This window comes from Chionomys nivalis, chromosome 21 (genome assembly GCF_950005125.1).
Source record: "Chionomys nivalis chromosome 21, mChiNiv1.1, whole genome shotgun sequence".
Taxonomy (NCBI): Eukaryota; Metazoa; Chordata; class Mammalia; order Rodentia; family Cricetidae; genus Chionomys; species Chionomys nivalis.
Window position 1 is genome coordinate 31,083,213 of NC_080106.1, and position 16,190 is coordinate 31,099,402.

Genomic DNA, 16,190 nt, shown 5'->3' on the forward strand with positions numbered 1-16,190 from the left:
TCTACTAGGAGAAAGGGCTAGTAAGGGAGCGAGCTCCAGCAGTGCTCTTAGAGTTCATGGGAACTCATAGACAATGGTCATTTAACCTCCAAAATTGGAGGCTGGTGGGCGTGTTTAGACACAGAGACTGGTGGGGGAGTTTTAACTGGGGAGACGCTGAGGCAAGGTATTTCTGGAAGAAGAAAGGTTGCCCGTGGGCGAGTGCAGAGTGTGTTTAGGAACCGACTATAGAGTGTGTATGTGTGCACGTGTGTATGTGCTTATGGTATATTCATGATGGTATACTGTGAGCACGCTTGGGTATTTCAGATTTGGGTCTTCATGCCTATGTGTGTATATTTGTATGCATATTCATGCATGTTTATTGTGTGCACATGATTCCATGTGTGTGTGCATATTTCTGAGTATGAGCTTATGTGTTTGTGCATACACGTGTCTGTGTCTGTTCTTTGTTTTTGTTTTTCTTTTTTGTTTTTTTGAGATAGAGTTTTTCTGTAGCTTTGAAGCCTGTCTTGGAACTCCCTCTGTAGACCAGGCTGGCCTTGAACTCACAGAGATCCACCTGTCTCTGCCCCCTGAGTGCTGGAATTAAAGGTGTGCGCTACCACCACCTGGCACGTGTCTGTTCTTATGTTTGCACATCCCTGTATAAAGCATATTTTATATGCCACATGTATACGTGTGTATATTTTAGATATGTGTATATTTGTATATGTATACATGTGTATATATACACATGCTTCCATAGTTGTACAAATGCCTATTTATGTGATTGAGCACATACATGTATGTATATATGCAAATTTTCATATTTATACACATACAAATGTATCTTCATGTGCATGTGTTTATGTGTATGTACTCTGACATGTCTATGTACAAGTGTGTATGCATATGTGTATATGAATATTGTATTGCTGACATGTCTATATGTAGGTAGATACAAGTGTATTTGTATGGATACACTTGTTTTGTATATGTATGCATGCATACATATCACTGTTATATGCACAACAGTATGATATGCATGATCATGTCTATTATGTACATAGACATAAATGTGACTTTAGGGAGGAATGGGCCTCTTGGGAGACCAGATATGAAGTATGGGACTCTTCTCCAGAGGCCCAGAAGTGTGCCTCTTTTCTCCCCACTGTCTTCCAGGCTCAGGTATGGGTATACAGCTGTGGTTGTCTGCCTGGATGCCCATGCATGACTGTCTATAGCTGCACACATTGTGCAGGAGTAGAGGAGGCTGCAGGAACAGGAGGGAGGTGAATAGCAGAGGCAAGAAGGAAAGTTTAGGCACTGGGAGGAAGAGGCCTGTCTGGGGAGCACATCTGGCCCCTTTCCTATGGCTTCTCCCTCTTTTCGGGCCACTGAGTGGGGGATATGAGGCTGGGAGATGAGGTCCCAGCCTGAGTGCCAAGTCCCTAGGTGTGAGGAAGGAAGGGTCCTGGGTTGGGGGTGAGGCCAGCAGGACTTACAGAGATGATCCTGAAATGAGTCATTCAACTTTGGGGACTGCAGGTTCCTGGGGTGAACTAGAGGCTGTGCTTTCTGCACCAGGCAGCCTCATCAAGACTTACAGGTCCTGTTTGAACCCCACAGCCACCTGAGGAGCCAATGGAAGGGGAAGGTGTGGCTGAGGCTGGCCCTAGCCTTCAAGGTGAGTGCTTAAACCCAGGCTGGCTGGGTAGGGGTTGGGGGTTCCTCTCAGAGCCTAGCAGCAGTGATGGAGTGAAGGCTCGTGAAACCTTGGAGTGGGCTCCTGGGGGCTTTTCAGTTCTAATCCCTTTGTGGCCTCTTTCTGCCCTGCCTCTGACTTGATCTCCCCAGCAAGGAAGAGATAGGCCTCTCTCAGGTTCACATTTGAAATATGGGACATTCTTTTTTTTTTTTTTTTTTTTTTTTTCGCCAGAGGCCCAGGAAACTGACCCTCCTCAGTCTACCCCTCAGGCCCAGGTGGCTGTTGCCAAGGTGAACAGGTACCATATCACCCTCTCCCCTCCCAACTTCCCCTACAGGGAGCCACTGGTGTGCAAGGGTCCCTGGCCATTCAATAGAGGCCCAGAGCATCAGGGAATGATTAGGGGAGCTTTCATGGAAGCTGGGGGTGCTCTGAGTACAATAGGAATGGTGGGCAAGAGAGGGAAGGCCACAGTAATATTGGGGGGCCAGAATGATTTCAGTGCTGGGGTGACTTCAGGCAACTGGAGCTGCTGATTTCCCAATGAAGCCCACGTTCCTGACGCTTAGCCATTTTAGTCCAGAGAGTTTGTCCAACAAAACACATATTGGGCTGGGGCTAACGAAAGGCAGTGACTCAGGATCCTCACATGACCAGATTAGCCTCAGCCTCTGCCTCCAGAGAAAGGACCAGATGTGAGGATGCTGGCAGCAGCAAGCTAATTGGGGTATAGAGAGAGGCTGGGCTGTTTGGAACAACTGGAGGGCAGGCTCCAAAATTCTCCCTCACCTGCTTGGCTAGGGACTGGAGGGTACCCTGTGCTTTCCAGAGAGGAAGCGAGATTTGAAAGACTCACCATGTGGGGATAGTAGCTTGATTTATGTCAAGTCCTTTGGGATATATGGACTGCCACTCAGATGGTGTGGGAATTGATACCGGTGGTGTTTCTATCCCTTGGCAGCCCCAGCTCCTGGGTGCTGACCTGGTTCTGGAAGGGCATGGAGAAGGTCGTTCCACAGCCTGTCTACAGCAGCAAGGGGGGCCAGAACCTGGTTGCTGGAGTGGAAGACCCAGATCAGGTACAAGAGGCGGTGACCTGCGGGTGGAGGAGGGGTCAGCAGAGGGGTGTGGGGCTGGGGAGGCTGTTCCTTGTACTCCCTGTAATGTCTGTCTGTCTCAGCAGGCTGGAGTACAGATTCCGGGGCCCTGTGGCACCGGGGAATCAGGTGAGACCGAAAGGTAGAATGCCTTTCCAAAGGTGGGAGCCCTAAGAGGGTACCCGGATAGGAAGTGGGGAGAACCGCATGGTCCTTGGGAGTAGCCCGTCCACTGGCCTTGAGTGGCCTGATTTGAGCGGTTTCAGCGCTGCTTCTGGCTGACGTGAAATTATGGTTGCTCTCTCTTTTCCTCTTTTCCCCTCTTCCCCTCCCCCCTTTTCATCTTTTCTTCGTCTCCTCTCACTCTCTTCTCTTTCCCTCTCTCTCCTCCCTTTTTTCCCTTCCTTCCTTCCTTCCTTCCTTCCTTCCTTCCTTCCTTCCTTCCTTCCTTCCTCTTTCTCCATTGACTTCATGGATGTTTTTAATCTGTTAATTTATTGTTTTAACTGATACGTAAAACACAACCTTGTGCATTTTAATGGCTGCTGGCGGTGTTTGGTTCCTCGTGTGCTTTTGTAATCAGGTTAAACCTGCCTCTGTCCTCAGAAAATTCTCATTTCTTTCTGGTGAAAACATTCAATCCCTTCTGTAGATTTTGAGATACGCAGTGTTCAGTTGTTGTCTGTACTGGCCCCCTGCGCAGCCGGGACTCCTGCCGATGTTGTCTGGAGTGCAGCTTTGTACCCACTGAGCAATCTTTCCTCATCCTGCCCCCCTGTCCTTTACTTTCTGACTCTGTAGGGTCTGCAGATGGCTCAGACGAAGCTTCCAGGGCTCACGATACTGAGTAAGTCATTGTTAGCAGGTATCACTGTTGTCTATAGTGGGCCAAGCAGTGTGCCCAGTGCTGAGAGCCTTGGGGTCAGAAGCAGGGTCTATTGTTACCTCCCATGTGACCTGAAGCATGTTTCTTTCCTCTCTTCTTCCTCCTCCTCCTCCTCTTCTTCTTCCTCTTCCTTTTCCTCTTCTTCCTCTTCCTCCTCCTCCTTCTTCTTCATGGGGGAGGAGGGTTGAGACAGGGTTTCTCCGTGTAACCTCGGCTGGCCTGGAACTAGCTTTGTAGACCAGGCTGTCCTCAAACTCACAGAGATCTGCCTGCCTCTGCCTCCCGAGAGCTGGGACATCTTTAATCTCAGTATTCAGGAGGCAGAGGAAGGTGGGTCTCTGTGTGTTTGAAGCCAGCCTGGTCTACAGAGTGAGTTCCAGGACAGCCACAGGAGTTACACAGACAGACCCTATCTCGAGAAACTAAAAAAAAAAAAAAAAAAAAAAAAAAGTGTGTGCCACCACGTTCAACCTCTTTCCTTTTTTCAACCCCTCTTCTTCTGTCTGTAGCATGGGGTGGTATAAACATCACGCTGCCCGTGCTTTCTGTTGCTTGCTGGAGACCCTCTGCTGGGCCACCTCTGAGAAGGAAACAGGCATGGATAAGCTCTGTACACACAGCCTTCTGGGAGTGTGGGCTTATGTGGCGTCTGGAAAAAGGACTTGGATCACAATGCAGAATATGCTACTTGGTTGTCTCAGCCTCATAGTTTAGGACCTCTCAAAAGAAGCTAGCTGCCTTATCAGTGAGGGTGTCAGGTCAGATGGGGACAATGACACGTTGGGGAGCCTGCTTGGGGGTGTCCTGTCCACTTTAGCCACCTCTGACTGGTGTAACTGCAGAGCCTCCTGTGTTTAAAGTCACAGATGGGTGGTAGTTCGAGGCAGGTGGATCTGAGTTCAAGGCCAGCCTGATCTACAAGAGTGAGTTCCAGGACAGCCAAGAATATACAGAGAAACCCTGACTCAAAAAAACAAAAATAATAAGAAAAAGAAAAGTCACAAACCAATACGGACACAAGGGCACACACCTGTAACCTATAACTCCAGAATTGGGAAGGCTGAGATTGGGGAATCATAAATTTGAACCTAGTTGGGACTTTGTAACTGGACTCTGTCTCAAAAGCAAACCAAATAAAAAATTAAAAAAAAATAAAGCCCAAGGCTAGAAACCTAGGACTTTATATAAAGTCCTTAATTAATACCTGTTGCTAGTCACTTAAGTTTTCAGGTTGTCATGTCCACAATGTCAGCCTGAAGAACCGCTTTGTGATTTCCACAAGAAACCCAGACTCATGTCTTCTGTCCCAACCGCCTCCTTCCACTCACCCCTTCACTCACTCATTCCTAGACTGCTGGCTCTTTGCTCCAGCTGTAGAAGGCTGGCCAGGCCTAGGCCCAGTGGGCAGTAAAGTAGCTCATTTCAGGCTACCCCATTTTCTGACCTCTGACCCTTCTGCAGACCCAGCCTGTGGCTGCTCAGGTGGCTTGAGCAGAACCTGGAGAAAGTGCTGCCTCAGCCCCCTAAGCCCTCTGAGGTAAGTGATGAGTTGGGGGTGGGCAGCTGACCAGTAGGGAGGGTTGGGGCCTGGGGAGCTGCCCATTCCAGCAGGCCCTGGAAACCCCCAACATCCATTGGAGCATGGATCTTCTCCTTGGAGTGTCGTTCGTGGGAGGAGTGACTGACTAGGGCCTTTTCTTAGTGATGGCAAAGCTCCTGACAAAAGATGCTTAAAGAGTTTATGTTAGCTCATGGTTTAAAGTGGGTACCGTCTGCCATGGTGGGGAAGCACACAGCTGGTCATATTACATCTGCAGTCAGACAGCAAGCAGAAGTGATTGCTAGTGGATCTATCTGTCTCCGTCTGTCTGTCTGTCTGTCTGTCTGTCTCTCTCTCTTAAACCTTTTCTGTTGAGTCTGGCACCCCAACCCATGGCATGGCACCACCCACATTCAGAGTGGGTCTTCTCTGTTCTCTTAAGCCTCTTTGGAAACTCCCTAAGAGGCCTGCCCAGAGGTGTGTCTCCTAGATCCTGATCAAGTTAACGAAGGAGATCGGTTGCCATAGTCCCACCACCAGCACCGGGCACATGTGTATGCACACATGCATATACATGTGAGCTCATGGGGTCAGGGCACAGCTGTCAAGGTGGGGTATATGCAAGGATGGCTTCGATCATGACCCACCTCTCTGTCCTCCAGGCCTGGAAAGCTGAACCTGAACCTGAACCTGAACCTGAGGCTGCTGTCTTGGACCCAGGTACAGAGAAGGAACTGGGAGGGGCTTCCTAAGTGGTCACAAGCTAGGTTCCAGGGGAACCTGAGACTGAGCTGAGACTCTATGTGTGTGTGTGTATGTGTGTGTATATGTGTGTGTGGTCTCAGGGGAACCTTAGTGCTCAGCCAGGCAAAGGGACAGTTCAGTCCTTGCTAATACTAGAACCCCACCTTAGGTCTGGGACTCAAGCAGCTATAGTCAGCTGAACTTCACAAGCTTGGCTATACTCCTTTCCCTTCCTGTACTGTTTGGTGTTAGGGTGGTCCCCAAGGGGATCTTCACCCAGCCATGGCAAGTTTCCAAATCTGGCAGGAGGGATGGATGAAATCCTGCTATGGGGTCTTAGTGTTGGTTCTGTTACCACTCAGATCCTCCAGAACTCCTGATGGAAACAGAGCCCATAGAGAGTCCCTCCCAGCCCAATCCTGGAACCTTGGAGCTCAAGGAGAAGCCAGCTGCAGAGCCCCAGCCTGGTTTCCAGGCCTCTTCCCTGCCACCACCTGGGGACCCTGTCAGGTGAGCCCCCTGAAGGTCACACCTCCCACAGGGAGCAGGCTCAGTGCTTTGCTCTAGCTCAGTACTAGTTTGCTGAACTAGAAAGTTAGAACATCCGCTTGGATGAGAACTCGGATTCCCCGGGCAAACCTCATCAGCACTTTCCTCCATCAGCCAGGCTGGGGAGTGTACTATTCCTTTAAACATGTACCAAGTGCCCACCTGTCATCTCAAGAAGCTGAGGCAGGAGGATCATATGTTTAAGGCCAACTTGAACTCCATAGCCAGTTCTTGTCTCAAAACAAGCAACACACACAAACACACACACACACACACACACACACACCTGTATCAAAAGCAAGTTGCATGTATTCTTTTACAGCTTCCTTTTTTTCCCCACTTAAAACAAGTAAGTCCCCCAGAGTCTGGAGAACTGGTTTGGTGATTAAGAGTGGTTCTTCTATGAGCATGAGAGACAGAATTCGGATCCCAGTACCCATGTGAAAGGGAGCATGGTCCTGTGCCGGACTGTAAACCCAACACTGAGGCAAAGGATGGAGATGGGGATTGTTTGCTGGCTGCTACCCTTGCTGAAAAGACTTGAGCTCTAGGTTTAGGCAGAGGCTCTGCCTCAGGTTTGTGGAGAGACCTCGGTTCAGCTTATGGAGAGATGCTATCTCAGGTTTAGGGAGAGGCTATGCCTCAAAGGAACAAGGCAGAGAATGATAAAGGAGGGTGCCTGCCACCCTTCTCTGGGCTCTGTACCCGTGTACAGACATACACACCTGTTCATATGCATAAATCACACACACACACACACACACACACACACACACACCAAACTTTTTGAAGACGTCCTTCAGAGGTGATTTTATACTCCAGTTCTACTGCATTCCTTCAATCGCTTCAAAAAAAACTACGCAGAACTTCATTTCTTTAACCACACACGAGCACTTAGAATTGTTTCGCATTTTCCCTGCCATCAAAAACCTTGTTCACGCATATTTAGTTGGCAGGAGTAAAATGTATGCACTAAAGGCCACATGCATTTGAAATCTGGGTGGGTGCCGCCTAATCCCCATCCCCTGGCTTTTGTGAGAGACTGGAAATAGAGCTGAGCTGAGCTCCCTACCAGGGCTGTTTGGGAAGGATGGGGGAGGAGAAAGGGGCCTTCAGGGATAGAGGCCTGGGGCTGGTTTCCGATATGACCTGCCTCCTGGCAGGCTTCCTCTGCCCTAATCCCCCACCCTGAGAATTCTCATCTTGATTCAGTGCATGTCTCCACTACAGGCTGATGGAGTGGCTCTTACACAGGCTGGAGATGGCCCTGCCACAGCCTGTGCTCCATGGGAAGGCTACAGAGCAGGTGAGTGGGCAGTCAGGCAGAAGAGACTCTGGCTGGGTGGTGGTGAGGGAGGGGGTCTTCTACGGGGGTAGAGGAGCCCAGAGATCGTCTCTTGAAACATCAAGGAAGGCTGGCTAGTGGAAGTGACCCCCAAGAATATACAAAGATTCAGAGACCTGGAATGACCCAGGAAGAGGCGACATACCCAGGGAGCCCACAGCCTCCATGAGTATTCCTGGCAGCTTAGAGCCCAACATGGGTGGTGGGGAAGGGGGGCCTTGGTCACCTCTTCCTTTTCTTCATCAAGAGAGTAGGGCCTGATTTTCCTTTCTGGGGGATGACTCACCTCTCCACAGAAGCACCTAGAACTGGGAAGTGGCCATGTGACATTGGTCCTAGTTACCCTGAGAAGTGGGTGAACAATTCTGTTACCACTCAACCTTGTGGGGGAAAGAAAGGAAAGAGCTTTGAAAGTAACTCAGAGTGCAGTGACTGGGCCTGGACGGGTCCTAGCCCAGCACCTCTGAGAGGCACCTTGCTGCGGTTGTTTCTGGGCACCCTCCCTGTGTCACAGAGCCAGGGTACCATGTTCTTCCCTCGTTGTTGGCGCTAGGCCTAGTGGGGGATTTTCTTTTCTGTTTAATGGGAGGTGCACAAGAGCCAGACACCCTGGGTCCACACCCAGTTCCGTGCACTCCTTCCCTCTCAGATGACTCGGTACTGAGGGGGGCCGAGCAGAAGGTACTGAAAGCCAGCCTTGTGCTCATGCCCATCATCATGCTGTCTCCAAAGGGGCAGAGAGCACTGGCTTCTGAGATTTCCAAGCTCAAAAGGGGTTGGGGGGCGGGAACCATTAGCTAATGAAGATGTGCACTGACAGAGGGCTCTGGGGACCACGGCAACAGGGGATACAGGTACAATTGGGAGAAGATTTCTGGGTGCTGGAAGGAAAGGATGGCCTTCTCAGAGTGAGCAGAGGAGAGGGCGTTCCAGCCTGAGCAAAAGCTGGGAGCAGGCTGCGGTCCTGGAGGGAGAAGGAAGCCGATCAGCGGGCAGCCAGGAGCGGGGAGCTGACTCATATGCCTTGGTGACAGGAGCTCCCGAGGCAGGTGAGACAGCCATTGCAGTCTTCTCTTTTCTCCCCATGTAGGAACCTGTCTGCCCTGAGACATGTGATGTGCAGACCAGTAAGTATCCCACTCAAGGGCCCCATGTTCACTTCCAGGAGAGCCACCTGATATACTGAGGTCTGAGTGTGAGGCACATTTAGGGTCTCCTGACCTGGAGTTGAGAGACCCCCCTCCCACTCAGCGTCTCTGGAGAGCAGTGACAGAGTTGGAGGCTACAGCGTTTCCTCTTTGGCTTCTGGCTTCTATCAGGAAAACAACTGTAAAGCCAAGTCCACACCCTTTCCTGCTGGCAATCACCCAGAATGGAGACCAGACTCGGGAAGCTGGGCACGTGGGTTTGGCTGAGCAGAGTTGGGAAAGTGGGGAGGGATGGGATGTTATTGGGAAACAGATTCTAGGGACTCCATAGCCTTTGAATCAGGATTCCCTCCCCTGTGATGAGTTGGAAGGTATGAGGTAGCATTACTGAAAGGCAGAAGATTGAGGTCAGGCAGGGACAGAAAGGGGCAGCACTGCTTAAAGTAGGTAATATACTGTAGATGGCAGATAGGCATTCATGCATCCATCCATCCTCTGCTTGACCACTCCTTAGATACTCATCCATCCTTTCATCCATCCATCCATCCATCCATCCATCCATCCACCTACCCTTCCACCCATCCATTCTCTGCTTGGCCTCTCATATCCCCTTCCTTCCTTCCTTCCTTCCTTCCTTCCTTCCTTCCTTCCTTCCTTCCTTCCTTCCTTCCATCTATCCTTCCTTCCATCCATCCATCCACCCACCCTTCCACCCATCCATTCTCTGCTTGGCCTCTCATATCCCCATCCATCCATCCATCCATCCATCCATCCATCCATCCATCCATCCTTCTATCCATCCATCCTTCTATCCATCCATCCTTCTATCCATCCAACCATCCATCCATCCATCCTTCTATCCATCCATCCTTCTATCCATCCATCCATCCATCCATCCATCCATCCATCCATCCATCCATCCTTCTATCCATCCATCCATCCATCCATCCATCCATCCATCCATCCATCCATCCATCCTTCTATCCATCCATCCATCCATCCATCCTTCTATCCATCCATCCTTCTATCCATCCATCCTTCTATCCATCCATCCATCCATCCATCCATCCATCCATCCATCCATCCATCCACACATCCATCCATGCCTTCATCCACCCACTCATCCATCCACCCATCCTTCCACCCATCCATCCTCTGCTTGGCCACTCATATCTCTGTCCATCTATCCATCCATGCTCTGTCTGTTCACCCAGGTGCCCACATTTCTGTCACCTCCTTTGTTTCAGGGGTGACAGCAGCTGGAGGCCTCTGAAACAAGGGAAAAGGGGACCTGGGGAGCCCATGGACAAACGGATGGATGGATGAATGGATGAAGGACAGAAGGATGCCTCAAGAGAAGACCTTTTAGGGGGCAGTGACTGCTAATCTCCACCCTTCTTGATTAATGAACCCCAGGCAGGACCGAGGAAAGCAGAGTCATTATGTAAAACCCCAGAGCTTTCTTTTGGGGACTCTTGGCCAGGAGGCAGCACCCTGACCAGAGCAAGGGCGAGGAGGACTTCCTGGTGGGAGTCTATACAGAGCCCTATCAAGGTCTCAATGTTCAATGTCTAAGCATGCTCACACCGGGGCACCTGGCACCATCCACACTGCTGCAGGACCTAGTTTCCCTACAAGTGGTTCTCCTAAGGTCTGCCCTAGTTCAGGGACTACCCCCGACGGTGATATTGTAATTGACATTAAAGAGTGTGACTTTGCACCTCAAATCTGTGACTGCATGACATTCTTAGGACAAGTCTGAAAGAAGCCTTTGGGTATTTATTTCTTTATTGGGTGAAGGTGCCAGGTCTCCTGTAACTTAAATTACAGATAGTTGTGAGTTGTCATGTGGGTGCTGGGAATTGAACCCAGATCCTCTGGAAGAGCAGTTAGTGCTCTTAACCGCTGAACCATCTCTCCAACCCAGGAGAGGTTAAGACAGGTTCTTGCTGTACATTCCAGGCTGGCCATCAACTCTCTATCCTCCTGCCTCAGCCTCCTGATGGTTGGAACTGCAAATATATCCCATAACCCAATAGTACTTATCATAGAGAGGTAAGTTGAATAGACATTTCCTGGGGTTATAGGATGGAGGAACTGGCCGGGGACTCTGAGGTCCTAGTGGCCCCTAGATGTCTTTATTTAGATTGATTTTGAAACAGAATTGTCAACCTTTAAAAAAAAATCAGTTTTCATGCTGGGCAGTGGTGGCACACGCCTTTAATTTCAGCACTTGGGAAGCAGAGGCAGGCAGATCTCTAAATTCGAGGCCAGCCTGGTCTACAAAGAGAGTTCCAGGACACCTAGGGCTATACAGAGAAACCCTGCCACAATAGATAGATAGATAGATAGATGATAGATAGATAGATAGATAGATAGATAGATAGATAGATAATGAATAAATAAGAAAGATTTAAAAATCAGCTTCCACAGCAGGGCCTGGCTTCTGTTAGAAGTGGGGCAGTCTGGCTGTGATGGCCTATGTTGTGTTCATGAGAAAGGTCTGAACAAAAGCTGTCACCTGCAGGCAGCTGGCATTTGTTCCTTCATTCATGTCCATGATCTGATTTGAGTTTGAGACCCCCAATGCCTTGAGGTGGCACTGAGGAAGGGAAGTCTTGCCGAGAGAGTAAATTGGGAAATGCCTGGAGGCGAGGGTAAGGGCTGGGCACTTCCGCCAACTGGGATCCCAAGCCCTTGATTATGAAGTCCAAACTAGAAGTTACTAACCTGCAGGGACTGGGCTCTAGGCAATGCAGAGCCACTGGAGGTAGTTGAGCGGGCACTGACCTCACAAAGATTACCCTGGGAATGAACAAATATTGCAGGCAGGAGATATACTCAAAGCGGGACTATATCTCACATGACCAGGCTCAATTATGAAGGCTGTCCTGCTTCCAGACCTCATCGTTGGGGGAGGGGCATCCTGGGAATCTGCCTTTTCAAGAGGCTCCTGCCTCCCCATGTGGCTTTGGTGATGGCATTGCCTGGGACCATACCCTAAGAGATGTATGTGGTGAGGGACGGCCTATGCTTCAGAGCAGAGTAGGTGGGAGAGATAGCCTGGACTAGAGGAAAGGAGGCATCCTGAGCTATGCCTGCTAGACAAGATAAACTGAGGGCAGAGTGTCTGGCCTGCGGCGAACCTATAGACTCCCTGGAAGCAGGAGCTCCTATCTCAGTGGAGTAACTGGCTGCCACTGACTGGGGTTGGAATCTCACGCAGTGGCCCTGGGGCCAGACAGGTTGCAGACTTGCAGGTAGCCTGTCCAGGAGCGACTCCAGGGGTGAAAGTTAAATGGGGCTGGGCCAGCACTGGGCTCCTGGGTGGACTATGGGGAACAAAGGGTAAACTACTTCCTGATACAGAGAGGAACGGCAGCGCTGCAGGCAGCCGCTTCTCCCAGAGGTCTGCCAGCCTCCCAGCCCGCCACCATATGTGCCGGCTACACCTCATTCTTGCCTTTCTTGGTTGGCTGTGGCGTATTTGGCTGCAAAGAGGCTCATTCTAAGGCCCCTTGTAGGCCGGCTGTGGAGATGAAGAGAGGAAATGCTCATGAGGGGCCAATACTCTCAGACTATGCTCACAGCATCTAAAAAGAGTTCATAAGGAAGGAAACAAGAATGTTGACACCCACTACTGAGACGGTGCTCATAGGGGCCTCTACTGCCTGGGATAAGTTGGCAAACCCTCAAAAGTTTGAGGTTAGCCCGAGCTGCATAGCAAGATCCTATATCCAAAAACCAAGACACTTATTCACGCTTGACTTGAGGGCCACCGACCCCTGGAACTTTTGAGAAAAAGCTGGTGTGCTGGAAGTCTCCCCTTCTCTCGACTAGGATGAGTCGGGTTTCCTGTGAGATGTCCTGAGCCCACTTTCACCATGTCTCAATCCTCCCTATAGAAATCCTCTTGCCTCTGTCTCTCGAGTGCTGGGATTACAGTGTGAACCACCCCACCCAGCTCTCTGAACCTACTGCCTAACGGGCCCACACCGTTTTCAAGTCAGGGATCTGAATTCATGGAGAAGTGTTAAAGTTACAGGCAACCGTAATTGTTTTCCTTGTCTCCATGAAAACGTCATGTCTCAGAGAGTGAAGATCCCAAGCCTAGATGGAGGGATAAGGTTCCCGGAAGCAGGTGCTGAGCTCACAGACATGCTGTCACCAAGAGACGGCACCCAAGAAATAGGCAAGGAGCAGGCTTTGTCTGCAGCCCTTGAGGCAATCCAGCCCCTGCAGGTGGTGAAGTGTCTGGCTCCATTGACATCAGCTGTGACATTGTGATGAAAACATTCTTTCTGCTCTGGTCAACCCTCTAAGAAGGAAAGTCCTGATAGGAAAAAAGCATGGTCAGCTGTACCCAGAGCTCAGTCCCTAGAGGAAAAAGGCAGGGAGTCATGGGAAGAGGTTGGATGAGTGGCTGTGTTGTCTGAGGCATTGAGCTGGCTGCTTATGATCCTGTTGATAACACAGCCAGCTACGGAGCCAAGGCCCCTGGGGTAGGGCTCCCAGGATGGACCCCCAGAACTCAGTGGTACAAGCTACCCTCCTTAGCCCACAAATGGCTCCTCTTTATCCCCTGCAGTCAGCATCCTCCCGGTGGGACAGGTGGAGAATGATCTTATCCTGGAGGAAGTGGATCCCTGCTGGGAGGACATCCAGGAGGAAGACAGTGCCAGTCAGCAGGAGGGCAGTGCCTGTCAGCAGGAGGACAGTGCCAGCCAACAGGAGGACAGTGCCTGTCAGCAGGAGGACAGTGCCTGTTACCAGGAGGACAGTGCCAGCCAGCAGGAGAGCAGTGCCTGTCAGCAGGAAGACAGTGCCAGCCAGCAGGAAGACAGTACCAGCCAGCAGGAGGACAGTGCCTGTCACCAGGAAGACAGTGCCAGCCAGCAGGAGGACAGTGCCTGTCACCAGGAAGACAGTGCCAGCCAGCAGGAGGACAGTGCCTGTCACCAGGAAGACAGTGCCAGCCAGCAGGAGGACAGTGCCTGTCATCAGGAAGACAGTGCCAGCCAGCAGGAGGACAGTGTCAGCCAGCAGGAGGACAGTGTCAGCCAGCAGGAGACAGAGGAAGCTCCGGCTTATGAAGAAGAAAGCGAGGCCATGGTGGAGATGCCCAGGTAGGAAAACAGAGAAGTCCTGGGAAAGCACTCAGTGCTTGAGAAGGTACCAGGCATACAGTGTAGAATCTTAAAGGCATAAAGGGCCTGGTGCAGGACCATACCTACCTCCCCACTCTCAGCACTTGCCCTCAGTTCCTAGGTACAGGGCTACCAGGCCTCATTTCATAGGTAGATTGGGGACAGATACTCATGGAACCCTTGTTCTAGTTTGACGCTGTTGCTATGATGAAACAGTCTGCTCAGAAGCAGCATAGGAGAGGAGAGGGTTTATTTCTGCCTGTACTTCCAGGTCAGAGAGTCCATCATTGAGGGAAGTCAGGCAGGAACTTGAAGCAGAAGCCGCAGAGGAGTGTTGTTTGTGGGGCTTATGTTCAGCTAGCTTTTTACAAAGCTCAGGGCCACTTGCCGAGGGGATGGTACTACCCACAGTGGGATGAACCTGCCTATGTAGATCAATAATCAAGACAGTCTTCCACAGACATAGTGATCAAGGTAGTTCTTCAGCTGAGTTCTCCAGTTCAGTCATCCTGTCAGATGACTCCAGGCTGTGTCAAGTTGACAATTAAGACCAATCAGGACAATCCCCCCCCTCTCTCTTTTTTTTTTCCAACAAAAATGGCATATCATTGTGTACTTACCTGCCCCTTGTTATGTTTGGGCAATGATATACTTGAAGTTTCCCATAATTCATTAGATGGAAATCATCCTCTGTTTTCATAGTTGTATTGTATTCCATTCTATGGCTAGACCATAATTTGTTTGTTTGTTTGTTTGTAGACTAAGTCTCACTGTGTAGTCTTGGCTAGCCTGGAACTCACTATGTAGAACAGGCTGGCCTTAAATTCACAGAGATCTGTCTGCCTCTTCTTCCCAAGTGCTGGATTAAAGGTGTGCATCCCCCCGAGCCCAGCTTTTACTTGCCTTCCACTGGTGACTGTTCTAGTTGAAGGCATGAACCTCAGAGAGCAGAGCCTAAAAATGAGGCAGACTAAAGTCTCATGCAATAGCCAACTTTATTCAGTGCATCCGATGACTGATACTCTGAGAATGAAGAAGAATCACATGAGCAAAGTGTGCAATCACAATGGTCAGCTGCACGTGGCAAAAACACGGTTTCTATAGAGACCAGAACAAGTGATAATAGCCGGCTGTGATGAGTGAGCTAGAGTGAACTCGCTCCTGACCGCCCCGCCGGGGAGGCCCATCCCAAAACCAGTTTCATGTTTTTCAAGAAACTGAGATCACAAGACCCTTGTCTTGTTTTCCTGGGTTTTCTCACAAGCACCCATAATTCCTCTCACACGACTCCATTCTTGGACTGTGTCCTGACACTCCACTGGAAACTTTTAGGTTGTGTGTTGATCATATTACTGTTTTAACCAGATACTCAAGGTCACCAACTTACACAGGAAGAAGGCCCGTTTTAGCTCATACCTTCGGAAGTTCAGTTTGGAAGGCAGTGGCCCTATGACTTTTGATCCCATGTTGAGCCATTGGTAGGAAGGCAAAACGATGGATTTCATGTCAGGGAAGCATTTAAAAAATGAGGGGCTGTTATGATGAGCAATTCAAGCTCCCGACCTGCATTCACTGCTGAGAAATACATAAGGGGAAACTGAGGCTCAATGAAGCTCAGAGCTGTCCTCAAGTCGCCATCAGGACAGTGTAGTCAAGCTGTGGCTAGAGAGAGCTTGGGACTACTGGCGAGGAATCTCAGGTGGAGCTGCTGTGAGTTCCAGAACACACACCAGAGATGGGATGAGGGGGACTGGAGAGGCCCTGGAGGGATCATCTCTTATCTCTGGCCCTGACCTAGGGAGTTGCCTCAGATTCAAGAGGAAAGAGAAGAGGAGGAGGAGGAAGAGGAGGAGGAGGACGGAGAGGAAGAGGAGCCTGTGTGAGTAACTTGTCCCGGGTTGGCGGTGGGATTAGGGGATCCTGGGGTGGGATGCTTTCTGTCTTTGTTCTGTGCTGAGCATTGTCGGGTATTGGCCAGAGGACTGGGAAAGCCGAGGTCCCCACTGTGCCCAAAATGAGACCTCAGCCCAATATTGCCCCCTCC

At 50.3% G+C, this 16,190-nt stretch overlaps 1 protein-coding gene across 1 annotated transcript in view; it reads left to right on the forward strand.

The window, feature by feature from the left end:
- The window catches only part of Cngb1 (cyclic nucleotide gated channel subunit beta 1), a 62,276-nt gene that overhangs the window by 2,800 nt on the left and 43,286 nt on the right, over window positions 1-16,190 (forward strand). Inside the window, exons 2-13 of the mRNA XM_057754293.1 lie at window positions 1,612-1,669; window positions 1,922-1,988; window positions 2,652-2,769; window positions 2,874-2,916; window positions 3,589-3,634; window positions 5,135-5,210; window positions 5,876-5,933; window positions 6,320-6,467; window positions 7,737-7,812; window positions 8,942-8,978; window positions 13,588-14,125; window positions 15,945-16,025. Coding sequence (XP_057610276.1) covers window positions 1,612-1,669; window positions 1,922-1,988; window positions 2,652-2,769; window positions 2,874-2,916; window positions 3,589-3,634; window positions 5,135-5,210; window positions 5,876-5,933; window positions 6,320-6,467; window positions 7,737-7,812; window positions 8,942-8,978; window positions 13,588-14,125; window positions 15,945-16,025 — 1,346 coding nt within the window. The remainder of the gene's footprint in view (window positions 1-1,611; window positions 1,670-1,921; window positions 1,989-2,651; window positions 2,770-2,873; window positions 2,917-3,588; window positions 3,635-5,134; window positions 5,211-5,875; window positions 5,934-6,319; window positions 6,468-7,736; window positions 7,813-8,941; window positions 8,979-13,587; window positions 14,126-15,944; window positions 16,026-16,190) is intronic.